The following is a 26309-nucleotide window of genomic DNA, read 5'->3' on the forward strand; positions in this document are numbered from 1 at the left end:
GCACACTGTAAACACGCTGAGGACAGTCTTTGGGACTAGCACACTCTAAGCAACATCACGCAGAGCCCAATGGTGCCTCTAAAGGGACCCGCCTTGCTACGTTCCGGCACAAGTCATGACGCGTGCGCATTGGCTGCCCGGGTTTTTTTTTTTCCTTGACCAGGCAAGTGGTAGGGCGCCTGCGCGATCCAGTGTTGGGGGCGACGCGCGCTAGAGAGGCGGGGCTGCGGCGCCTGCGCCTTGAGGAAATGTGGGCGGGGTCCGCACGGCGCCTGCGCAGGCGACCGCAAGCTTGCGGGGCGCGAAGGGGCGGGCCAAGGGCGGGGGCCGAGAGGGAGGCTAGGCGGTCCCGGCAAGCGGCGCCGCGGGGTTGGCTGCTGTCCTGAGGCCGGACTCAACGGGTCCCGGCTGAGCCACTGGGTGAGCTCCTCCCGGGCCAGCCACGAGCTTGCGAGGGAGCGATGCGGCGCCGCGCGGTAAGAGTCAGGGCTGCGTTCCCGCAGTGTTCGCCCGCGGGTCGGTTTATCGCCTCAGAGCCGCCCGCGCGGCCGGGCCCAGGCGTCCCCGCAGACCCCGGCAGCTCCCGCGCCTGCGCCGTCCCCCTCCTGGGCCCCTCCGGTCTGTCCCGCGCCTGCGCCTTCCCCTTCCCGCGCCGTCCCGATTCCGAGCTCCGAGGCTCCTGGGACAACCCGCAGGCTTTGCCGCGGAGACCCGCGGGCCTCCCGTTGGTGCCGGGCTTGAGGTGGTTCTGGGACCCGCCCGCGGCTCGTCGGTGTGTGGACAGGCCGGGTGCGACCCTCGTGCTAGCCTTTCCGGCGCTCCGGGACAGGCTGGGGCTGCTGCTCCATCGTCCCGGTTCCCTGCCTCGGGCGGGGACAGCATTGCTCCGTGGCCCCGCGGGCGCAGTGCGGGGAGCGGAGGCCACGGGCGGCGGCCCCAGGGCCTGCAGCGGGTGCTGCTTCTGCAGGGGCCGGCGCCCCAGGCCGACGAACATCTTTTCTCCTTGAGACCTGGCTCATTGCATCAGGTTGGATGTGAATAATCTGGTGCTTTGCTGAGGAAATTTTGCATTTCCAGGAACTTGGTAATTGTATCAGCTTAAGTAGTTAAATCTACGGCATCATAGTCATGGCAAGTTGGGCAGGCTGCCCTGGAGATGACGAAAAGAAATCGGTTTCCAGTAGTTTTACCCCATTTACAGAACACGCAGAAATTCTGTGATCATTCAAATGCAGGGACTTGATTTGTTGATGTCTTTGATCATTTGTCTGAAGTACGGGAAGGGCCAGGAAAAGATTCTCGGGACTACTGCCCAGGTGATTACAGGGGACGGTGTTTTCTTTCGTCAAAAGAGCCTTTTAAGCCATTGGTAATACTTACCACGTTTATAACAGGTACAAGCCTTTAAAAAATGACACTTGCTGTCAGCCAGTAGGACACATCTTGAGATGAAATCAGAGCCGTAGGCTTTGTGGACAAGAGCAGTCATTTCTGGTGGCTTGGTGGGGGGCGGGGGGGAGGGGGACGACTGCAGTTTTACAAATGCAGGTGACACCAAAGGGAGTATAGTAATTTTTCAGTAATTAAAAACCAGGCCAGGCGCAGTGGCTCGCGCCTGTAATCCCAGCACTTTGGGAGGCCGAGACCGGCGGATCACCTGAGATCAGGATTTCGAGACCAGCCAATACAAAAATTGGGTGGGCTTAGTGTCACCCGCGTGTAATCCCAGCTATTCAGGAGGCTGAGGCAAGAGAATCGCTTGAACCCGGGAGGTGGAGGTTGCAGTGAACCGAGATTGTGCCACTGCACTCCACTTCAACTTGGGTGACAGCATTCTCGGTCTCAAAAAATAAAAACCCAAAACAACAACAAAAACAGACATAACAAGGCTGAGTGCAGTGGCTCACGCCTGTAATCTCAGCACTTTGCCGAGGTGGGTGGATCACCTGAGGTCGGGAGTTCGAGACCAGCCTGGCCAACATTGTGAAACCCCATCTTTATTACAAATAAAAAATCAGCTGCATGTGGTGGCGCACTTGTGATCCCAGTGGCTTGGGAGGCTGAGGAAGGAGAATCGCTTGAACCAGAGAGGCGGAGGTTTCAGTGAACGGAGTTCCAGCCACTACACTCCAGCTTGGGGGACGAACCAGACTATGTTTCAAAAAAAAGAAAACCAGGCATAACAATATAAATATATTATAAAACAACCAAACCATTATATAGTGGAAGGAGAAGTACTGTTTTGGGTAAAATTGTTTCTATAAATAAATGGCTGATCCAGTATTTTTTCCTCCATAAAAACATCTTTTCCCTTTGATTTAGTGTACACCATGCAGAGTCGCTGAGCAGACTCAGTGACTTTTTGGGTAGGTGGACAGTGCTTTGTAATGGTTGCAGGTGTGTAGGGGTGTTCTTGACATTTTCAGTAAGAAAGTGAATGTTGTGCCATAAGAACGCTTTATCACTGGTGCACTTCGGTAGCAGACCAAATATGTGTCAAGTACAGTATCTAGTGAGTGGAGAATAACTGTAATAATTAGAATTAAAGTGAAGTTTGTATCGAGATTTCGGTTTCAAACAGGAACTTTTGAGGGTGTATCTGCAGTGTGTCTTCAGATGTGATTTCTCTGAAGCCATGGTTCTCTATAACTGACTTGACACAATACATCTGATCTTTTGAATGACTTAAGTGATAATATCAAAATTGCTATCATATACCGATGTAAATCACATGACTAACCCGTGATGTTACACAAACTGCTGAGCTCATTTAGTAAGGGAACAGTAAGGGACTGGCTGTCAGGAGGCTGGAGAAATGTTCTTGGCCTTACGGCTTTTGGCAAGTCAGCTTTGCTTTCTGAAACTTCACTTCCCCACGTGTGAAGTTTGGAGGGATGGAAAGAAGCCTGAGGTGCTAATGTTAACATTCAGCAGTTCCTGGCCTGTAGAGTCTTTTTCAGCTACGAGTGGAACTGCTTCTTCTCTTTTTTTTTTTTTTTTTTTTTTTACTAATTAACTTTTAAACATTGCATGCATCTCCAGTCATGTTTTATCTGTCCTCCAGAGGAGGAATACGTAAGGATTATCCCACCTGACGATGGAACTGCATCTTCTCACCAGTTCAATGACACTGTTTTGCAGTCCCTCCTCAAAGATGGGAGTGGGGAGGGTTGGTGACTTTGTAGTTGGTGAGAATGAATCGGAGACACTGTGATCAGTCCTCTAGAATGGAGTATTGTGTGGGCTTTAGCATAAAAAGAAGCAAAGGACCATATTAGGAGTCTTTTCATGCAATCTATTCAATTAAAGGACTATCCTTTCTAAAAAGAAAAAAAAAAAGTCCTGCTTTCTTGGTGTTAAATCATCATTTATGAAACGATGATAATAGTAAATGGCGATATATGGTGATTGTAAATAGCAAATAAATAATACAGGGTTAACTATTTTATTGTGATTTTTAAAAATAAAGAGAGCCGAGAATCTGGTGTTTTGCTGATGTTGTTAGGGAGTTTAGGAAAAAGTTTCTGGGGCTTTTGCTGTTAAGAAGATTCAAATATAGATTATTTCTTAAGAGTAAATATGAGTTTACTTTGAGGTCGTTTGTCACAATCTACTGAGAAATCCACTGAGAAAGCTGTTAAATTTGCCTGGCATTAAAGATGTTCCTATTCTGACCATTGTTAAATCTTTTCTTATCGGATATAAAATGTCAGGAGATTTTTTTTTGTGTGTGTGACGGAGTTTTGCCCTTGTTGCCCAGGCTGGAGTGCAGTGGCACGATCTCGGCTCACTGCAGCCTCCGCCTTACACGGGTTCAAGTGATTCTCCTGCTTCAGCCTTCCTAGTAGTTGGGATTACAGGTATACGCTACCACTCCCAGCTAATTTTGTATTTTTAGTAGAGACGGGGGTTTCTTCATGTTGGTTACGGTCGTCTCGAACTCCTGACGTCAGGTGATCCGCCTACCTTGGCCTCCCAAAGTGCTGGGATTACAGGCCTGAGCCACCGAGCCCCGCCCCAGGAGATTTTTTTTTGTGCTGTGGTGTGCCAACAAAATAAGCCTAGGCAGGGCAATTCCTCCTGGTGGTTGGAATTGTTAGTATTGAATAGACTAGCTGCAAGGTAAAGAACCCCCCTGGGGTTCTCTTATCAGCTCAGAAATCTTTTAACACTGTGACCTCAGTCTTTTGCTGTGAAACAACATGACCATTAAGAAAGTAGGCTTAAACAATGTATTTTGGGTATGTTGAGGGGGAGGGGCAGTTATGATCTGTTCCAAAGCGAACATAACAGATCATCTCTGTGTCTGTAAAGACTTAAAAATTTATAGTGCTCTGCTGTTATATCTCAAATAAGATTTATAATTATTGTGACATACTCTTAAAAAACTGCAGTGTATCAAAAGATACATTTTGAAAGCATCTTGAAATGAAATTAATGATGTAATATCTACTTTCTTCATAATAGCAATTTGTTTTTTTTTGAGCTGGAGTCCCGCTCTGTCTTCCAGACTGGCCTCCGCCTCCCGGGTTCAAGTGATTCTTCTGCCTCAGCCTCTCGAGTAGCTGGGACTACAGGCTCGAGCTATCACGCCCGGCTATTTTTTTGTATTCTTAGTAGAGATGGGGTTTTACCGTGTTAGCCAGGATGGTCTTGATCTCCTCACCTCATGATCCACTCAGCCCAGTCTCCCAAAATGCTGGGTTTACAGGTGTGAGCCACTGTGACTGGCCCACAATAGTAATTTTTACATTCTGAAGACTGACTGCTCTCAGCCACTTCTGAGTTCTCTGTTTTCAAAGGATAATTTGGTAACTCCATAAATGAAATTTGTAAAGAAGAGAGAAGAGAGTGATTTTTTTTTCTGTTTCTTTTCTATGTACCTTATAGGGTTTTATTTATTTTTATTTTTATTAATTTTTATTTTTGAGACGGAGTCTTGCTCTGTCCCCCAGGCTGGAGTGCAGTGGTGCAATCTCAGCTCACTGTAACCTCTTCCTCCTGGTTCCAGTGATTTTTCCTGCCTCAGCCTCCCGAGTAGCGGGGACTACAGGCGTGTGCCACCATGCCTGGGTAATTTTTCTATTTTTTTTTTTTTTTTAGTAGAGATGGGGTTTCACCATGTTGACCAGGCTGGCCTTGAACTTCTGACTTCTTCAGATGTGATTTCTCTGAAGCATTGGTTCCCTATAACTGACTTGACACAATACATCTGATATTTTGAATGACTTAAGTGATAGTATCAAAATTGCTATCATATACAGATTTAAATCACATGACTAACCTGTGTGGTATTATGCAAATTGTTCAGCTAAGTAAGGGAATAATAAGGGACAGACTGGAGCCTCCTGACAGCCTGTCCCTTACTGTACAGTGGGATTCACCTGGCCTCCCAAAGTGCTGGAATTACAGGCGTGAGCCGCTATACCTGGCCGAGAGTAAGTATTTTTAAGAATATTTTTCGGCCGGGCGCGGTGGCTCAAGCCTGTAATCCCAGCACTTTGGGAGGCCGAGGCGGGTGGATCACGAGGTCAACAGATCGAGACCATCCTGGTCAACATGGTGAAACCCCGTCTCTACTAAAATTACAAAAAAATTAGCTGGGCATGGTGGTGTGTGCCTGTAATCCCAGCGACTCAGGAGGCTGAGGCAGGAGAATTGCCTGAACCCAGGAGGCGGAAGTTGCGGTGAGCCGAGATCGCGCCATTGCACTCCAGCCTGGGTAACATGAGTGAAACTCCGTCTCAAAAAAAAAAAAAAAAGAATATTTTTCCTGATCTTTTCCAATATCTTCATTGTGGTTTTGTCCTTTATTTTTGGTTAAATCCAGAGGTTTACTCCTGCCTGTATCTTTCCAAACTGTTAATCTGTTCACAGTCACTCTCCCATTTAAACCCTTCAGCAGCCCCACTGCCTTTGTAATAAGGTCTCCTTTGCTTGGCATCCGGAACACTTCAATACTGGTCTTTGACCCCTGTTTTCCCTGAACAGCTCTTGGCCCCTTGAAATCTCGCCAGTCTCCTTGTCTCCCTCTGCTGGAATATTCTTCTCTCACTTCATCTAATCATAACCTTCAAAACTCAGCTCGTTTTCTTATTTCCTAGCCCTTTTCATGTCCCTTGTTTTCCTCTGATTAATGTTCCAAACTCAAAAGAAAACTCAGCTCAGGTATTACCTTGCCTGGAAGGCTTTCCTAATCCTCCTGTCTCCTGCAGACTTGTCTGGCACCCTGTACGTTTGGGATTTGGCACAGTATGTCTCATCTGTGACCCCCACTAGATGATGAGACTTGAAGTATGTGGCTTGACGGAAAGCTGTTGAATCTGCTGGGGCGCTGGTACAGTGCTGGGCATGGCAGTGTTACAGAGGAAGCCACTTAGTCCTTGCCCTTAGGAGCTTTTATTCCAGTTGCACTTCACCCTGCCAGGTGTGAGTCACCTCCCAGTAGTGCCTACCAACTTTCAAAGTCTGTTTAATTGTATCTGAGTGTCTAATTCCAATCTTATTTCTTGAAGGAAGGCACTCTGTCTCTAATGTCTTATTTTGGCACCCAGAGACCAGGTAAACATCACTTGTATTTTTTTTTTTTATTTGTAGTTTCGCTCTTGTTACCCAGGCTGGAGTGCAATGGCGCCATCTCGGCTCACCGCAACCTCCGCCTCCTGGGTTCAGGCAATTCTCCTGCCTCAGCCTCCTGAGTAGCTGGGATTACAGACACGTGCCACCATGCCCAGCTAAGTTTTTGTAGTTTTAGTAGAGACGGGGTTTCACCATGTTGACCAGGATGGTCTCGATCTGTTGACCTCGTGATCCACCCGCCTCGGCCTCCCAAAGTGCTGGGATTACAGGCTTGAGCCACCGCGCCCGGCCCGTAAACATCATTTTTGTCCGAAACTCTGGAAGGAATGTACATTTGGCACAGATTACTTCCCTTTTTCTCTTGTACACCTTTTACCTTTTTTGTTTTTTTTTTAAGTTTGATTTGTTTGGACAGTAAGGGTTTAAGAGATTAAGATTAAATTTCAACTTTGTCTGTTGTGCATATAGCCTAGGGAAAACTAAAAGTTAAAGAGGAAAAATACATTGCCTCTATAAAAAAAAAGATTCTTTTTTTAATTAAGCTTTTTTTTTTTTTTTTTTAATTGTTTTTAGGGACTGGGTCTCATCCTGTCATCCAGGCTGGAGGACAGTGATGATCACAGCTCAGTGTAGCCTTGAAATCCTGGGCTCCAGGGATCCTCCTGCCTTAGCCTTCTCACTATCTGGGACTGCAGGCATATGCCAGCACATCTGGGTAATTTTTCAAAATTTTTTTGTAGAGACATAGTCTCGCCATTGTGCCCAGGCTAGTGTGGAACTCCTGGGTTCAAGCACACCTCCTACCTCGGCTTCCTGAAGTGTTGGGATAACAGGTGTTGAGCCACTGTGCCCAGCCTAAACTTTTTTATTTTTTAAATTTTTAAATATATTTTTTAATGCTGACCTGTACACAAAAGAAAGTAAAGGTCCTGGTCAAGCCTAGGAGAGAAGTATATGAAGAAACTGGTAGCAGGCTGGATGTGATGGCTCATACCTGTGATTTCAGGGCTTTGGGAGGTGAAGAGGAGAAGATTGCTTAAGGCCAAGAGTTCGAGACCAGCCTGGGCAACATAGCGAGAACCCTGGCTCTACAAATAAAAAATTTAAAATTAGCCAGACATGGTGGTGTGCACCTGTGGTCTCAGCTATTTGAGAAGCTGAGGCAGGAGGATCTCTTTATCCCTGGAGTTTGAGGCTGCAGCGAGCCAGGATCACTGAAGAGCCCAGCTCTCCAGCCTGGGCTGTAAAGGGAGAGTCTGTCTCTAAAGAAAAACACGCTGGTGGCAATGTCAAGATTTGTCAAGAAATAGCCATTACATTGGACCCAGTGGTGCCTACCTGTAGTCCAGCTGTTCAGGAGGCCGAAGTGGGAGAATCTGTTGAGCCTAGGAGTTTGAGTTCAGCTTGGGTTGGATCGCAAGACCTCAATCTATAAAAATATAGGCCAATAAGATTTTTTTTTTTTTTTTTTTTTTTTTTTTTTTGGTAGAGACGGGGTTTCACCGTTTTGACCAGGATGGCCTCGATCTCTTGACCTGGTGATCCACCCGCCTCGGCCTCCCAAAGTGCTGGGATTATAGGCGTGAGCCACTGCGCCCGGCCAATAAGATCTTTTTTAATTAAAAAAAGAAAAAGGTATACCTGCTAAAATTTAAAGCTCTTCTGTTCTTCCTCTCTCCCTTCTAGTGTTCTTGGGGAAAATCCAAGTATTTTTCAACCCTAGTTCCCTCATTTTTAAGATTTATGCTCATTTCTTTATACACTTAGTCTTTCTCCATCTTCCCACTCAAAGCCTCTGGCCCTGGATTATTGCTTTAGTCTTTTATTTTATTTTTTGACTTCTTCTACCTCAACACTTATCTTCCCCTCCCAGCCCCCTGTATCCTGTCACCAAGGTTGTCATCATTAACCTTTCATATTATTCCTTGTTATCTGTGTATTCATTTGCAAATAAACATACATTTAAGGCCGGGCGCGGTGGCTCAAGCCTGTAATCCCAGCACTTTGGGAGGCCGAGGCGGGTGGATCACAAGGTCAAGAGATCGAGACCATCCTGGTCAACATGGTGAAACCCCGTCTCTACTAAAAATACAAAAAATCAGCTGGGCATGGTGGCACATGCCTGTAGTCCCAGCTACTCAGGAGGCTGAGGCAGGAGAATTGCCTGAACCCAGGAGGCGGAGGTTGCGGTGAGCCGAGATCGCGCCATTGCACTCCAGCCTGGGTAACATGAGTGAAACTCCGCCTCAAAAAAAAAAAAAAAAAAAAAAATTTAAAAACAATAGGTTTATGGAGATGTAATTCGCATACCTTAAAGTTCAGGCTTTTAAAGTCTACCTTTCAAGTGGTTTTTGGTATATTCACAAAGTTATGCACTGATCACCACTATCTGATTCCAGAACGTTTTCGATACCTCAGAAAGAAATCTATACTCATTAGTAGTCATTTCACATTCACCACTGCCTCCTGCTCCGGGCAGTCACTAATCTTTGTGTCTCTATGCATTTGCCTATTCTGGATATTTTATATAAATGGAATCATATAACATGTGACCTTTTGTCTGACTTTTTTTCATTTATCAAAATGTTAGCAAGATCTATCGCTGTTGTAGCATGTATTAGTACTTCATTTCTTTTTTTTTTTTTTTTAACGTAGTAAGTTTTTTAATCCACTTAACAAAAATACAAGAGCACATATCCACATTTATTTATTGACTTTTCATTAGTTCTAAATCCTTGAGGGGTACAGCATCACTCGGATTCTGTGTCCAATGGCCTTAGCAGGAAGGTTGCTTCGGAATTTGGCACGAACCATGCCACTGTTTCCATGGGCCCGAGTTACCTTTCCCCAGATTACTCTGGTTTTGTTTGGTTTGCCACCAGGAGTCACTGTGTTGTTCTTTGCTTTGTATACATAAGCACATCTCTTGCCCAAATAGAATTCTGTTTCATCTCGGGCATAAACACCTTCAATTTTAAGAAGAGCTGTGTGCTCCCTTTGGTTCCGAAGACCCTGCTTATAGCCGGCAAAAATAGCCTTGGACCACAGCCTTCCAGACATAGTTCCTTTTATAAGTCCTGTTCCGGAGGCGAGAGAGGCGCCTGCTGCTGAAATTTGGAGTACTTCATTTCTTATGTGGCTGAACGATAGTTCATACTTTTTTGTTCATCACTTGATGAACATTTGTGTTTTTGTCACTTTGGGCTATTATGAATAATGCTACTGTGAACAAGTGTGTACGGTTCCTCTTCAAATTTTTGTGTGGACACATGCTTTCAGTTGTCTTAGGTATGTACCTAGGAGTTGAATTGCTGGGCCTTGTAGTAGCTATGTGAAACATTTTGAGGAACTGCTAAAATGTTTTCCAGAGCTGTACCATTTTACATTCTGTGTATGAGGATTCCAAGTTCTCAACTTCCTCACCAGTGTATGGATTTGGGGGCATACTTTTTAAAAAGTGGGATCAGGCTGGGCATGGTGGCTCACACCTGTAATCCCAACACTTTGGGAAGCTTAGTTGGGAGATTCATTTGAGCCCAGTAATTCAAGACCAGACTGGGCAACATGGAGAGACCGTCTCTACAAAACAATTTTTTTTCAGACAGAGTCTTGCTCTGTAGCCCAGGCTGGAGTGCAGTGGTGCAATCTCGACTCACTAGAGCCTCCGCCTCCTGGGTTCTAGTGATTCACCTGCCTCAGCCTCCCAAATAGCTGAGATTACAGGCGCATGCCACCATGCCTGGCTAATTTTTGTATTTTCAGTAGAGGTGGGGTTTCACCATGTTGGCCAGGTTGGTCTTGAACTCCTGACCTCAGGTGATCCACCCAGCTTGGCCTCCCAAAGTTCTGGGATTACAGGCGTGAGCCACTATGCCTGGCTACAAAAAATAATTTTTAAAATATTAGCTGGGCATTGTGGCACACCTATAGTCCCAGCTACTTGCTGAGGTGGAAAGATTTCCTGAGCCCAGAAGTTTGAGGTTGCAGTGAGCCATGATGACACCACTATACTACAGCTTGGGTGACAGAGCAGGACTTCGTATCGGGGGGAAAAAAAAAGTGGGATTATAGTTTTGACACTTTTCTTGTTTTCTTAACTTCATACTTCTGGAAATTCCATTAAATTATCTGGTATCACTCACTGTGTTTAATGGCTTCGTGGTAATATTGCACAATATGAATATACTGTTCATTCATCAAAGTTAGCAGATATTAAGTGACTGTTATGAACCAGACACTGCTCTAGTCATTGAACAAAAAGACACAAAATTCTTGCATTTTTAGAGTTTACTTTCCAGTGGAGAGGGTGGAGGGCGATAAGATATTAGGAAATAAGTTAATTACGTATAGTATAGGGTTTCACCAGTGAGTGCAATTTGAATCATTGGCAACTTTCTTAGTAGTGTAAATAAGGTACTAAAGACGAAATTACGCTAAATGGTGTTACTTAAATTATTGTAGTCGGTATTAGTCACTTTGCAGGTGAAAGAGAAACACCATCCTAAAGTGGAAAATAGAAAACAGCTGGTAAATGTGGCTCTGGAGTTTTCCTAGGACATAAACTGATGAGCTGGAAAAGTAAATGTGTCAGTCCTTGGTAGCAAAGTTTGTACATTTATCAATTGTATCCAAATCCTCTTAATCTAGTGATTAAGTAATAAACACTCTTCACAAAAGGATGAGCCAGGTGTATGTTTATGTGTTGAAAGGTTCTGATGGATGCAACTAAGAGTACTTTGGGGGACATGGCAAAACTTCCAGGCCCATTCAAGAGTCTGGTTTCTTCCTGAGCTTTTATGTGTTTATTATATTGCCCTATTAATTACTGAGATTGTGCCTTACAGTAAAACCTGCTTTAAATTATTGATGCTAATAATTTGTAATAATGTGGGTCACCTAGAGTGGTTACGCCAGGAGGAAAAAGGATGTCCTTCCTACAAGGGCAGACTGTATGTAGATATGCAACCTGGTTGTGCCCGTGCTGACCCCTACTCTGTTGGCCCTAGAAGTAGTGTAGTTAAACGTTTTTGTTCAGATTAAAAAAAAAAATTGACTTTGTTTATTTATTTTATTTATTTATTTACTTTTATTTTTATAGAGACAGGGTCTCACTATTCTCCACAGGCTGGCCTTCCAAATGCTGGAATTACAGGCATGAGCCACTGTGCCTGGCCTTACCTTTGAAATTAAGTTAGGAATGTACATTTATTGTTATTATTTATATTATTTTAGAAACAGGTCTTGCTCTGTTGCCCAGGCTGGAGTGCAGCAATGGTGCAGTCGTAGCTCACCGCAGCCTCCACCTCCTGGTCTCCAGTGATTCCCCCCACCCCCCAGCATCCTGAGTAGTTGGGACTACAGGTGGCTCGTTACCACAGCTAATTTTTATTTTTGTAGGGACAGGGTCTCACTATGTTGCCCAAGCTCATCTCACATTCCTGGGCTTCAGTGATCCTCCTGCCTTGGTCTCCTAAAGTGCTAGGATTATAGGTGTAAGCCACTGTGGCCAGCCTAGAAATGCATGTTTTAGACACACATTTACTCAACTTTCCTCTCGCCTGCCTAGGACTATCCAACTGTATTTTTGTGCCTCAAAGTCCTTTCACATGTTTTGCTCTTACTGGGAACTCATAGGCAGTAAGATCAAATGCTGACCTTTGAGGCATCTACACACTTCTAAAACCTGCTTCCTCGCTCGTTTGCCACTTTATTTATTTTTTGAGATGGAGTCTCACTCTGTTGCCCAAACTGGAGTGCAGTGGCATGATCTTAGCTCACTGCAGCATCTGCCTCCTAGATTCAAGTGATTCTCCTGCCTCAGCCTCCTGAGTAGCTGGGAGTACAGGCACGTGCTACCACACCCAGCTAATTTTCATATTTTTAGTAGAGACGGGGGTTTCACCATGTTGACCAGGCTGGTTTCAAACTACTGACCTTGGCCTCCCAAAGTGCTGGGATGATAGGCGAAAACCACAGTGCCTAGCCTCATTTGCCACTTTTAGTTGGAGGAGATGAAGAAAATTAAGTATCCCCCAAAAGCTCAGGGTTTCCTATTTGGGACTTTAGTTACAGAGATTACTTTCACATTCTTATTACTTTAATATTTGTTTCTGTTTCCTGGCTGTGTACAGTGGCTCGCATCTGTAATCCCAGCACTTTGGGAGGCCAAAGAGGCAGGATTACTTGAGCCCAGGAGTTCAAGACCATCCCAGGCAACATAGTTAGACCTCGTCTCTACTAAAAATAAAAATAAAAAAAATTAGCTGGGCCTGGTGGCACTTCTATGATCCCAGCTACTTGGGAGGCTGAGGTGGGAGGATCACTTGAGTCTGGGAGATTGAGGCTGCAGTGAGTTGTGATTGCACCACTGCACTCCAACCTAGATGGCAGAGTGAAACCCTGTCTCAAAACAAACAAAAATGTTTGTTTCGAAGTGGCATGCAAGGATGGTAGTAATCCCTGAGTGTTAAGCCCAGCAGATTTCACCACTTCATTTTGTGTGCTCACTCAGGAAGTCAGGACATCTGATGAGTTGAGGTGTTGAAGCTAAGGCTCTGCTATGCTCCCTCCTTCATAGGCTGTTCCGCTTGGGCCTCCCAATGATGGGGGACCGCCTTGCTAGTCTCTATAGTTTTCTTTTTTTTTTTCTTTTTTGGAGGTGAAGTCTCAGTCTGTCGCCCAGGCTGTAGGGAGGCTGTAGTGTAGTGGCATGATCTCGGTTCAGTGCAACCTCTGCCTCCTGGGTTCAAGCGATTTCCATGTCTCAGACTCCCAAGTAGCTGAGATTATAGGTTTGTGCCACCACGCCCAGCTAAATTTGTATTTTAGTAGAGATAGTGTTTCACCATGTTGGCCAGGCTGGTCTCGAACTCCTGACTGCAAGTGATCCACCCACCTCTGCCTCCCAAAGTGCTGGAATTACAGGTGTGAGCTGCTACACTGGGCCATAGTTTTACATTAACCACAGTTTGTGACAGTCTCTACATTGTGAAGTGACAAGTTCTTTTTTCCTTCTGCCCCTCATCACCTTTTTCTTCCTCATTTCTTTTTTGAATTATGCTGTCTTGAATTGGTATCTAAAGGATGACATAGCAGACAGGGGGACTGACACATTAACTCTAGTGTTCTGAGGAATTTCTCAGTGCTCTATCTGTGTCATGTGCTCACTCTCTTCTTCCTAGGTGCTAGCCTGCCAACCTGCTTTGAGAAATTGAAAATGAATCAAAGAGTCATCAGCCTCCCTGTACATATTACAGGGACAGCAACTTCATTGCCTTCCTTTACATAATAACAAATAGTGTTTTGCTTACCTGCTTCCACACAAACTGCTGATAACGGTTAGGATTTGGAAAAGGGAAAGAAGGGAATTTCGGGTTTCCAGGAGCAGCTGGGGCTTGAACAGAGAGGTAGTAGTGAACATTCGTGGGGTAAGGAAATTAGCTGAGGGAGGAGGCATATGATAAAGTAGAGATTGACAGATTTGTCTGTAAAGGGTCAGATAATAAATACTTTAGACATTGAAGACCTTAAGGTCTCTGTTGCAACTAATCAATTCCATCATTGTAGTGCAAAAGTAACCACAGAGACTACAGAAATGAATGAATGTGACTATGTTTAAATAAAAAATATATATTTATTTATTTTTGAGACAGTGTCCCTCTTTGGCTCAGGCTGGAGGGCAGTGGCATGATCACAGCTCACTGCAGCCTTGACTTCCCAGGCTCAAGTGCTCCTCCCACCTCAGCCACAAGTGGCTGGGACTGCAGGCGGACGTAACCACGCCCGGCTAATTTTTGTATTTTTTGTAGAGATTGGGTTTCACCATGTTGGTCAGACTGATCTTGAACTCCTGAACTTCTGGACCCAAAGTGTTGGGATTACAGGCATGAGCCACTGGGTCCAGCCCAAAATAGCCTTTTGATTTTTTTTCCCCAGCCCTTTAAAAGTACAAAACATTCTTAGTTTGTGAGCCAGACAAAGACAAGTGATGGGCCAGATTTGGCCCTGGATTGTGGTTTGTTGACCTCTGTCATAGAGGAACAGGAAGCAGAGAGGACTGGTTAGAGGGTCTGGGAAACCAAGCCAGGGAGTTAGACTTAAGGTAGTGTGAAAAAAGAAACCATTTTTGTAATGTAGTGAAAACTTTAAAGGAAGGATATTTTGTATTTATATGTGTTCCTAGAAGCATCTCAGTTTTTATTCAAAACATATATTCACTGTGGAAAATTTCAAACATTTACAAAGTAGAATAATGTAACAAAATACAAGTGATGTATTTGTCCTCTACCTTCAACAATGATCAATCCTAGGTCCTTTGAATTTCTGTGTGAATTTTAGAATCAGCTTGTCACATCCTACCAAAAAGCTGGCTGAATTTCTGTTGGGATGGTTTTGAGTCTGTAGATAATTTCGGCGGAGGAATTGACTTCTTACTAAAATGGAATCTTTCAACCCATGAACGTAGTATATTTCTCAGTTTATTTAGTTCTCCTTTAATTTCTCTCAACAGTATTTTTATAGTTCTCAGTATATAGATTTTTCCTTTTTTTTTTTTTTTGAAGGGGTTTGGTCACATTTACTCCTAAGTATTTCATATAGTTTGATAATATTGTGAATTTCAGCTTCCAGTTACTCATTCCTAATATATAAAAATATGCTTGGTTGTTATATTTTGATCTTGTATCCTGAGAGCTTGATATAATTTGTTCTCATGGTTTTTTTGTGAATTCCATTGGATATTCTGTCAGTGTTATCTGTGAATAAAGATAGTTTTACTTTTTTCTTCCTAACCTGAATGCTTTTTATTTATTTTTGCTTCCTTTGCTGCACTGGCTAGAACTTCTAAGTACATAATAAATAGAAGTATAACTGCCCAGTGGGTTCACCTTGTCCGCTATCTAGAGAGAGCTGATTCATCAAGACGGGAATTGCAACAGAGAAAGGGTAATTCAGGCAGAGCCCGCTGGGCAGGAGACCAGAGTTTTATTATTACTCAAATCAGTCTCCCTGGGCATTTGAGGATCAGAGTTTTTAAGGACAACTTGGTGGGTAGGGGGAAGGCAGTGGTCCAGGAGTGCTGATTGGTCAGGGATGAAATTGTAGGGCGTTTAAGCAGTCTTCTTTCTCTTGGGCTGAGTCAGCTCCTGGGTGGGGGCCACAAGATCAGATGAGTCAGTTAATCAATCTGGGTGGTGCCAGCTGATCCATCAAGTGCAGGGTCTGCGAAATATCTCAAGCACTAATCTTAGGAGCAGTTTAGGGAGGGTGAGAATCTTGTAGCCTTCAGTTGCATGACTCCTAAACCGTAATTTCTAATCTTATGGCTAATGTTAGTCCTACAAAGGCAATCTGGTCCCCAGGCAAGAAGGACGTCTGCTTTGGGAAAGGGATGTTACTGTGTTTGTTTTAAACTATAAACTAAGTTTCTCCCAAAGTTAGTTCTGCCTATACCCAGCAAGGAACAAGAATAGCTTGGAGGCTAGAAGCAAGATAAAGTCGATTAAATTAGATCTCTTACTGTCTCAGTCATAATTTTACAAAGGCATTTTCAATCGTGGTAAGAGTGGATTTCCTTGTCTTAGTTTTTAATCCTGTGGGGAAAATATGTAGTCTTATGTCATTAACTATGATATTAACTACAGTTATTTCACATATGCCATTTATCAAGTTTAGTAGGTTCTCTTCTGTTTACATGGAGTTGTGTGGGTTTTTTTAGTTTTTTTTTTTTTAAAGATGGGGTTTCACCATGGTGGTCAGGCTGGTCTTGAACTCCTCACCTCAGGTGATTCGCTCACCTTGGCCCCTAAAGTGCTTGGATTACAGGCGTGAGCCATGAGCCACCACACCCAGCTGTTTGTTTGATTTTTTTTTTGAGATGGAGTTTTGCTCTTGTTGCCCTGGCTGGAGTACAGTGGCGTGATCCCAGCTCACTGCAACCTTTGCCTCTCCAGTTCAAGCAATTCTCCTGCCTTAGCGTCCTGAGTAGCTGGGATTACAGGTGTGCACAACCACGCCTGGCTAATTTTTGTATTTTTAGTAAAGATGGGGTTTCACCATGTTGGTCAGGCTGGTCTTTTTTTTTTTTTTTTTAAGATGGAGTCTCGCTCTGTCACCCAGGCTGGAGTGCAGTGGTGCAGTCTTGGCTCACTGCAGCCTCTACTTCCTGGGTCCAAGCAATCCCCCTGCCTTAGCCTCCCAAGTAGCTGGGATTACAGGCATGCACCCCCATGCCCGGCTAATTTTTGTATTTTTAGTAGAGACAGGGTTTCGCCATGGCTAGGCTGGTCTTGAACTTTTGACCTCAGGTGATCCACCTACCTTGGCCTCCCAAAGTGCTGGAATTACAGGTGTGAGCCACTGTGCCCAGCCAAATTTTGAATGTTAAACCAACCTTGCATTTGTGGGATAAACCCGACTAGGTTACGATGTACTATCCTTTTTTTCTACATTGTTAGACTCAATTGCTAAAATTTTGTTTGTAATTTTTTCATTTATTTTCACGAGACATATGGGTCTGTAGTTTTCTTTTTTCGTGGTTTCTTTGTCAGATTTTGTCATCAGAGTAATGCTGGTTTCATAGAATGAGTTGGGAAGTATTCTCAGTTTTCTGGAAGAGTTTGTAAAGAATTAATTTCTTCTTTAGTGGAATTCCTGAGTGAATCCATCTTCGCCTGTAGTTTTTTTTGTGGCAAAGTTTTTAACTACAAATCCAATTTCTTTAATACGTATAGAGCTATTCAACTTATTTGTCACTTTTTCAGTGAGCTTCAATAGTTTGTCTTTCAAGAGATTTGTTTATTTTATCTAAGTTACTGAATTTACTGGCATCAAGTAGTTCCTAATAGTCCCTTATTATCCTTTGATAGCTGTTGAATCTGTAGGAATCTCCCATTCCTAATGCTGGTAATTGGTGTCCTCTCTTTTTTTTCTGAGTGTGGCTAGAGGTTTATCGGTTTTATTGATCTTCTCTTTTTTTGAAGAAGAAGAAGAAAGAGAGAAAGAAAAAGAATAAAAAAAAAAAAGAAAAAAAAATGAAGGAGAGGAAGAAAGAGGAAGAGGAAGAGGGAGAGAGAACAGGGGTGTTGCTTTATTGCCCGGGCTAGAATGCAGTCTAAAAATGGGTATGCCTATAATTGTGTTTAATAATAGAGACATGAAAAAAAAAAATTAGGGAAGAAAATAACTAACAAGCAGCCAACCAATATTTCATTTAAGCCTGTAAATAGGTGTGATGCGGTACTGATAAGAGTGTATATTTTGTGTATTTAAAGCGGAGAGTTCTATAAATGTTAATTAAGTTTACTTGTTCCGGATCTGAGTTCAAGTCCTGGATATTGATGTTAAATTTCTGCCTCATTGATCTGTCTAATATTGATGTTGAAGTCTCCCACTATTATTGTGTGGGAGTCTAAGTCTCTTTATAAGTCTTACATATCTGGGTATTCCTGTATTGAGTGTGTATATATTTAGGATCTTTAGCTCTTCTTCTTACATTGATCCTTTTATCATTATGTAATATCCTTCTTTGCTTCTTTTGATCTTTGTTGCTTAAAAGTCTATTTTATCAGCAAAAATTGCAACTCCTGCTTTCTTTTTTTTTTTTTGAGACGGAGTTTCGCTCTTGTTGCCCAGGCTGGAGTGCAATGGCGCGATCTCGGCTCACCGCAACCTCCTCCTCCTGGGTTCAGGCAATTCTCCTGCCTCAGCCTCCTGAGCAGCTGGGATTACAGGCACGCGCCACTATGCCCAGCTGATTTTTTGTATTTTTTAGTAGAGACGGGGTTTCACCATGTTGACCAGGATGGTCTCGATCTCTTAACCTCGTGATCCACCCGCCTCGGCCTCCCAAAGTGCTGGGATTACAGGCGTGAGCCACCGCGCCCGGCCCGCAACTCCTGCTTTCTATTTATTTATTTATTTTTGCTCTCCATTTGTTTGGTAAATTTTTCTCCATCCCTTTGTTTTGAGTCTTTGTGTATCCTTGCGTGTGAGATGGGTCTGGATATGTAGCATACCAATGGGTCTTGGCTTTTTTTGCCTGTCTGTGTCTTCAGATTGGGGGATTTAGTCGGTTTAAATTTAGAATTAATAATAATATGTGAGTTTGATATTGCCATTTAATGTTAGCTGGCTGTTTTGCCCATTAGTCGATGCAAGTTCTTAATTATGTTGATGTTCTTTATTTTATTTTATTTATTTTTTTTTTGAGACGGAGTTTCACTCATGTTACCCAGGCTGGAGTGCAATGGCGTGATCTCGGCTCACCGCAACCTCCGCCTCCTGGGTTCAGGCAATTCTCCTGCCTCAGCCTCCTGAGTAGCTGGGATTACAGGCATGCACCACCATGCCCAGCTAATTTTTTGTAATTTTAGTAGAGACGGGGTTTCACCATGTTGCCCAGGATGGTCTCGATCTCTTGACCTCGTGATCCACCCGCCTCGGCCTCCCAAAGTGCTGGGATTACAGGCTTGAGCCACCGCGCCCGGCCTGATGTTCTTTATTTTTTGGTATTTTTTAGATAGGCTGATACTGGTCGTTCCTTTCTATTTGTAATGGTTCTTTCAGAAGCTCTTGTAAAGCAGGCCTGGTGGTGATGAAATCTCTGAGTGCTTGCTTGTTCACAAAAAATTTTATTTTTCCTTCGCTTATGAAGCTTAGTTTGGCTGGATGTAAAATTCTGGATTGAAAGTTCTTTTCTTTAAGGATGTTGAAGATTGGTCCCCACTCCCTTCTGGCTTGTAGGGTTTCTGCCGAGAGATCTGCTGTGAGTCTGATAGGCTTCCCTTTATGGGTAACCTGACCTTTCTCTCTGGCTGCCCTCAGTATTTTCTCCTTCATTTCAACCCTGGTGAATCTGGCGATTATGTGCCTTGAGGTTGGTCTTCTTCAGGAATATCTTTGTGGTGTTCTCTGTATTACGTGGGGCCAAATATTGTCCTGCCTTGCTAGGTTGGGAAAGTTTTCCTGGATAATATCCTGAAGCGTATTTTCCAGCTTGGATTGATTCTCTTCGTCACATTCAGGTACACCTAGCAAACGTAGATTAGGTCTTTTCACACAGTCCCATATTTCTTGGAGACTTTGCTCGTTCCTTTTTACTCTTTTTTCTCTAATCTTGTCTTCTCGTTTTATTTCATTAAGTTGGTCTTCGACCTCTGATATCCTTTCTTCTGCTTGATCAATTCGGCTGTTAAAACTTGTTCATACTTCACGAAGTTCTCGTGCTGTGTTTTTCAACTCCATTAATTCACTTATATTCCTCTCTAAATTGTGTATTATTGTTAACATTTCATCAAACGTTTTTTCAAAGTTCTTCGTTTCTTTGCATTGGGTTAGAACAAGTTCTTTTAATTCCCAGAAGTTTCTTATCATCCACGTTTTAAAGCCTGCTTCTGTTAATGGAACACAGTCTTTCTCCATCAGGCCTTGTTCCGTTGCTGATGAGGAACTGTGATCCATTGTAGAGGGAGAGGCGTTCTGATTTTGGGTATTCTCACCTTTTTTAGGCTGGTTTCTTCCCTTTGTTATAGATTTATCCGTCTGTGGTCTTTATAATTACTGTCTTTATAGTTGGGTTTCTTTTTTTTTTTTTTTTTTTGAGACGGAGTTTCGCTCTTGTTACCCAGGCTGGAGTGCAATGGCGCGATCTCGGCTCACCACAACCTCCGCCTTCTGGGTTCAGGCAATTCTCCTGCCTCAGCCTCCTGAGTAGCTGGGATTACAGGCACGCGCCACCATGCCCAGCTGATTTTTTGTATTTTTAGTAGAGACGGGGTTTCACCATGTTGACCAGGATGGTCTCGATCTCTTGACCTCGTGATCCACCCGCCTCGGCCTCCCAAAGTGCTGGGATTACAGGTGTGAGCCACCGCGCCCGGCCTTATAGTTGGGTTTCTGAATGGACGTCCAACTTGTTGATTCCCGGCGCTAAAATCTGAGCAACCCACTGCGCCGGCCAAAACAGCTGCGATAAGATTGATGGTGCTTTTCTGACTGCACCAAGAACCGCCGCACCAAGACAGCGGCAAAACCGCCTTGCTGGCCACAAGAGTCGCACTGCCGACCCGTGGGGCTCCTCCGCTGGGAATCTCCTGGTGCGTGAGCAGCAAAAATTGATCTGAAAGTGTGGTGTCCTCTCGTTCTCTGCGCTTTCAGTGGGAGCTACAATCCCGAGCTGCTAGTGATCAGCCATGTTGGATCTCCCCTTTATTGATCTTCTCAACCCATTTTTGGATTCATTGACCTCTGTTTTTCCTTTTCTGTTTCACTGATTTTTGCTTAGATGTTTGTTTATCTTTGAGACAGAGTCGCCCTCTGTCGCCAGGCTGAAGTGCAGTGGCACGATCTTGGCTCACTGCAACCTCTGCCTCCAGGGTTCAAGGGATTCTCCTGCCTCAGCCTTCTGAGTAGCTGGGACTACAGACGTGTGCCACCACACCTGGCTAATTTTTGTATTTTTAGTAGAGAGGGTTTCAGCATGTTGACCAGGATGATCTCGATCTTCTGACTTCGTGATCCATCTGCCTAGGCCTTCCAAAGTGCTGGGATTATAGGCGTGAGTCACCGCGCCCGGCCCATGTTTATTCTTTTTTTTTCTTCTGCATAGTTTGTGTTTCATTGTTCTTCTTTTTCTTGTTTCTTAAAGTCGGAGCTGATTTGAGACTTTTCTTCTTTTCCAGCATTGGTGTTTAGTGTTATAAATTTCTCTTTACTGCTTTAGGGATGGCCCACAAATTTTGATATGTTTTCATTTTAAGTTCAAAATACATTCTAATTTCCCTTTTGGTTTCTTTTTTAGTTCATAGATTTAGAAGCGTGTGAGTTCCCAAGTATTTCAGAATTTTCCAGAGATATTCCATGATTTTCTAATTAATAGAGAATCTTTAAAGAAAAAACAAACACACACAGCCACAATACAATTATCCCATCTTTAAAAAGCAACAGTTCAGAAAGAAGGACAATTTGAAGAAACACAGAAAGGAACAGAAAGAGAGATCTGTGTCAGTCAAGGAAGCCTGATAAAAGGCCAGTGGAGTGACTCATGCAGAGTAGAGGGAGTGGATGACAAGAGAAAGGGAGAGACACATGGTCACCAGGGACAATCAAAGGAAAGGTAAGTGTAAGTTTGTGGTTGATTGAATGAGGAAGATGGAGGAAGGTAAAAGCAAGCTGTGTTAAACTCTGGCGGTGATCAAATCTGTGGTGGTTAGGGTTGGGAGAGGGTGGCACTTACTTAGAATGGGGTGATGAAGTTTGTAGTTGTCTGGAAGAACCTCTGAAGTTTCTCTGCTTAAGTTGGAGTGGAAGCAGCCCTGAGGATTGTAATAGAAAGGGAGAGTTATATGTCTGCTAGTACTGGGATGAGATAGAAGTAAGAAATAAGTTTAGGATAAAGGGAAATTTGTCTTCTGGTTGTAGTGGGAAGGAAAGGAGATGAATGCTTATTGTAATTCTGTGGGCTGAGCATTTACCTTCTTAGTTTACACACACATTGTTTGATGTGGTTCTTTTACAGCATCCTATATGTTAGTGTTTCTACTTACAGATGAAAGACTGAAATTTGGAGATGAGTAATATGCCCAGAGTCAGATAACTAATAAGTGGTGGAGTTGTTAGCATTTGAATCCAAATTCTACCCAACCACAGTCTGAGTTCTTTCCACTTGTATGTAAATTCATGAATACAGGCCAACAAATGTACCAGGCTGCTCCTATTCAAAGAGCTGCCTTCTATGTATCACATGCTCTATGTTGTGTTATAACCCCAAACAATACCACACTTCTTTTTTAAAAAGAAAATCTGTTGATTTTGTGTTTTGAAGTCCTTAGAAGGGATTATTGTTTTTTTTAAGCTAAAGTAATCAAGTTACTCATTTCTTCAGTAAATTGGATTTGACAGGCAACATTCTCAGAGGCATGTATATGTGTGTAGGGCTTTGGTGATTTTTTTGGTAATGTTTGCAACCTAGAATATAGTTTTGAAGGCTTGGATTTAAGACTCCCATCTGATAAAGTGGGGGTAAGCTGCAGTGAAATCTGCATTGTAGTCTATTCTTAATACCTGCTGTTAGTAACCTTTTACTGAAAGTCAAAATTTGCCGATGTCATGTACTATTGTTCTGAAAGTTTACTTTTTAAAAATGAGAATGAGGCCGGGCGCGGTGGCTCACGCCTGTAATCCCAGCACTTTGGGAGGCCAAGGCGGGTGGATCACGAGGTCAAGAGATTGAGACCATCCTGGTCAACATGGTGAAACCCCGTCTGTACTAAAAATACAAAAAATTAGCTGGGCATGGTGGCGCGTGCCTGTAATCCCAGCTACTCAGGAGGCTGAGGCAGGAGAATTGCCTGAACCCAGGAGGCGGAGGTTGCAGTGAGCCGAGATCGCGCCATTGCACTCCAGCCTGGGTAACAAGAGCGAAAACTTCGTCTCAAAAAAAAAAAAAAAAAAAAAAAGAGAGAATGAAACATTGGGAAGACACATCATAGTTATTTTACATAGTTATTTTTTTAGTACCTGATTGGTTATGTTATATTGACATTCTGGCATGTAATTGCACTTTATTGCTTGAACTTACATTGCCCATGAGATGAAGACATAGATGAGGCTTATTATAGGTTGGTAACAGGAAAAGTAGTGTATTAGCATTTTAATAGGGAAGTATGGACCGTGACACTTAGAACATGAAAGGGAAATACTTTCCACTGTTTTCCTCTTTTTCTCTCTTATATCTTTGTTCTATCACTGAGAAGTGAGTAGAAGTTGTAGACTTGGTTATAGGATGTCTTAGAACAGTTAGGCTGTAAACTGTGTAACTGATTAACCGACCTGTCTAGTAAGAGTTTGGATATTCTTCTGACATTCATGTACTTTTCAGCAGTAACTGAGGCTATTCACATCATAGCTTTGATTTTGTCGGTTTTTCAAGTGTTTGATTATATTGTACATATACTTACTAAATGATATTGGTATGGCTTGAATGTTTGCACCCTCTGAAATGCATGTTGAGACCATTGTAACAGTATTAAGAGGTGGGGCTTTTAAGGGTTGATTGGATCGTGATGGTTCTGCCCTCATAATGGATTAATATGTTGATGGATTAATGGATTGTCAGGAGAGTGGGTCAATTTTGCCAGTTTGGCATGCTCTAGCCTCCTCTCTGTGTGATGCCCTGTGCTGCCTCAGGACTCTGCAGAGAGCCTCTACTGTCAAGGCCCTCACCAGATGTGGTCCCCCAACCTGGGACTTCCCAGCCTCCAGAAACTATAAGAAATACTTTATGAGCCGGGCGCGGTGGCTCAAGCCTGTAATCCCAGCACTTTGGGAGGCTGAGGCGGGTGGATCACGAGGTCAAGAGATCGAGACCATCCTGGTCAACATGGTGAAACCCCGTCTCTACTAAAAATACAAAAAATCAGCTGGGCATGGTGGCGCGTGCCTGTAATCCCAGCTACTCAGGAGGCTGAGGCAGGAGAATTGCCTGAACCCAGGAGGCGGAGGTTGTGGTGAGCCGAGATCGCGCCATTGCACTCCAGCCTGGGTAACAAGAGCGAAACTCCGTCTCCCAAAAAAAAAAAAAAAAAAAAAAAACTTTATTTTATTTACTAATTACCCAGTCTCAGATATTCTGTTACAGCAACAGAAAATAGACTGAGACATCTCTTTAAAGCACTTTTCCTGCCTTGCCTCATCCCTAGGACCTTTGCATTCTGTAATAACTGTGACTTGCAGAAGAAGTAAACACACAACCACCATCCGAAGGTCTGTTGATAAGTGCTAGAAGATTGATCATTCAAGTGTTGGGGGCTTCAGACAACACTTGAGGGAGACCACGTGTGATTGTGGGTATTGGGAGACACAGGTCCTTTGAGCTGTCCTTCATGGGGATGAGGTGAGGAAGGGGAATGTCCTTTGAGATTTGCTTTGAAGGATGAGGGACATTGGGGTTAGGGGAATAATACACCAGTTTGAGGGAGCTGTGTGGACCAAGCAGAGCACAGTGGCTGCTCTAAGAAGAAACAGATGCGCTGCTCTGAGCTTGGGTATTTGGAGGTGAGTCTGGAGGGTAGCTTTGGAATTGTAGGTCAGGCTTCCTTGTGGAGGAGGACTGGCTGCTTAGCCAGGGGGATTTGGGAGTAATAGTCCTAGTGCTTACAGCACAAGACTTCTTTCCATCTTTTTTGCCTCTGGTTTACTTTTATATATTATTCCTTGTGTTCTGGCTGCTCCATTTTCTGCCAGTGCTTTTCCATTGTTCCTATTTGAGGGTCTGTTATGTGCCAGGCCTAGGGTTGCCAGGTAGATAAAATACAGCATGCCCAATTAAATGTGAGTTTCAGGCCAGGTGCAGTGGCTCACACCTGTAATTCTAGCATTTTGGGAAGCTGAAGTGATGGATCACTTAAGGTCAGGAGTTCAAGACCAGCCTGGCCAACATGGTGAAACCCCATCTCTATTAAAAATATAAAAATTATCTGGGTGTCGTGGCAGGCCCCTGTAATCCCAGCTACTCTGGATGCTGAGACAGAAGAATCGCTTGAACCCTGGAGGCGGAGGTTGCAGTGAGCTGAGATCATGCACGGCACTCCAGCCTGAGCAACAGAGCAAGATTCCTTCTCCAAAAAAAAAGAAAATTAAAAATAAATAAATGTGAATTTCAGATAAACTATGATGGCTTTTTTGGTTTAAGTATACCCTAAATGTTGTCTGGATAAAAGACACTTGGGTGAGTGCTGTGGCCAGGAAGGTAAGAGGGATGGTGTTGGGGGGGCAACCAATTAGCGACAAGGGAAGGTGTCACTAAGGACACAGCACTGGAGCTGAGTCCTGAAGTGATGCACGAGCAGTTCTCAGGCAAGAAAACGGTAAGGGGCTTTCAGGGATAGGAATAGTAGGACCCAAAGTGTGGGTATGTGAAAAGTGTGTGGTATCGGCGCTGGGTGTTTGACCTGGGACAGGGAGGGATTATTTTATAGGAGAGTGGCCTGGTGAGATGTGTGCTTTAGAGTGTGGACAAACAGCTGTGGCACAGAAGGACTGCTGGCAGGGGAGAGCGACAGGAGGCTGCCAGAATTGTCCAGCTGGACTTCTTCCCTGACACAGACAGGCTGGCATAGGATTGGTTGGGTAGTGGGGGTAGGGAGGAGGGAATGGTGCGATGTCAGGAACTTCCTCTAGTTGTCAAGAGGCATCTTGTGTTTTTTTTTTTTTTTGAGTCGGAGTTTCGCTCTTGTTACCCAGGCTGGAGTGCAATGGCGCAATCTCGGCTCACCGCAACCTCCGCCTCCTGGGTTCAGGCAATTCTCCTGCCTCAGGCTCCTGAGTAGCTGGGATTACAGGCACGCGCCACCATGCCCAGCTAATTTTTTGTATTTTTAGTAGAGACGGGGTTTCACCATGTTGACCAGGATGGTCTCGATCTCTTGACCTCGTGATCCACCTGCCTCGGCCTCCCAAAGTGCTGGGATTACAGGCGTGAGCCACCGCACCCGGCCAAGAGGCATCTTGATCGTTTAAAATTATCTCTGAAGATTTAGCACACCAAGGCCGTCTATAGTCCCAGGGTGTAGGCCACCCTTGAGATTAGAAAGAAACCCCTGGGAGCTGTGGTGGGATGGGTGTGGCTTTTGGAGGTGCCCCTTTTCAGACTCCTGCTCTAGCATTTGCTAACTGTGGAAGCTTTGGGATTACCTTTTACAGTGGAACTGATACTATTATGGCCATCCCCTATG

At 44.0% G+C, this 26309-nt stretch overlaps 1 protein-coding gene and 2 pseudogenes across 6 annotated transcripts in view; 1 reads left to right on the top strand and 2 right to left on the bottom strand.

The window, feature by feature from the left end:
* Positions 1 to 317: 317 nt before the first annotated feature.
* Positions 318 to 26309, top strand: part of SPECC1L (sperm antigen with calponin homology and coiled-coil domains 1 like) — a 152452-nt gene continuing 126460 nt past the window's right edge. For 2 of the 5 annotated variants that reach the window (XR_004262237.1, XR_004262238.1), the window contains exon 1: positions 323 to 476. Coding sequence is in view for 1 of the 5 variants with exons in the window: in XM_032256620.1 (XP_032112511.1) it covers positions 462 to 476 (15 nt within the window). In the remaining 4 variants the exon portion in view is untranslated. Of the gene's footprint in view, positions 477 to 945; positions 1028 to 26309 lie in introns of those variants that run through there. The other 3 variants (XM_032256621.1, XM_032256620.1, XM_032256619.1) reach the window with 3 other exon arrangements.
* On the bottom strand, positions 2956 to 3098 carry LOC116535679 (annotated as a pseudogene).
* Positions 9227 to 9676, bottom strand: LOC116535525 (annotated as a pseudogene). Its single transcript, XR_004262239.1, has one exon. The product of XR_004262239.1 is annotated as a 60S ribosomal protein L35a pseudogene (transcript).

This window comes from Sapajus apella, unplaced genomic scaffold, assembly GCF_009761245.1.
Source record: "Sapajus apella isolate SASKATOON/1434 unplaced genomic scaffold, GSC_monkey_1.0 scaffold95, whole genome shotgun sequence".
Taxonomy (NCBI): domain Eukaryota; kingdom Metazoa; phylum Chordata; class Mammalia; order Primates; family Cebidae; genus Sapajus; species Sapajus apella.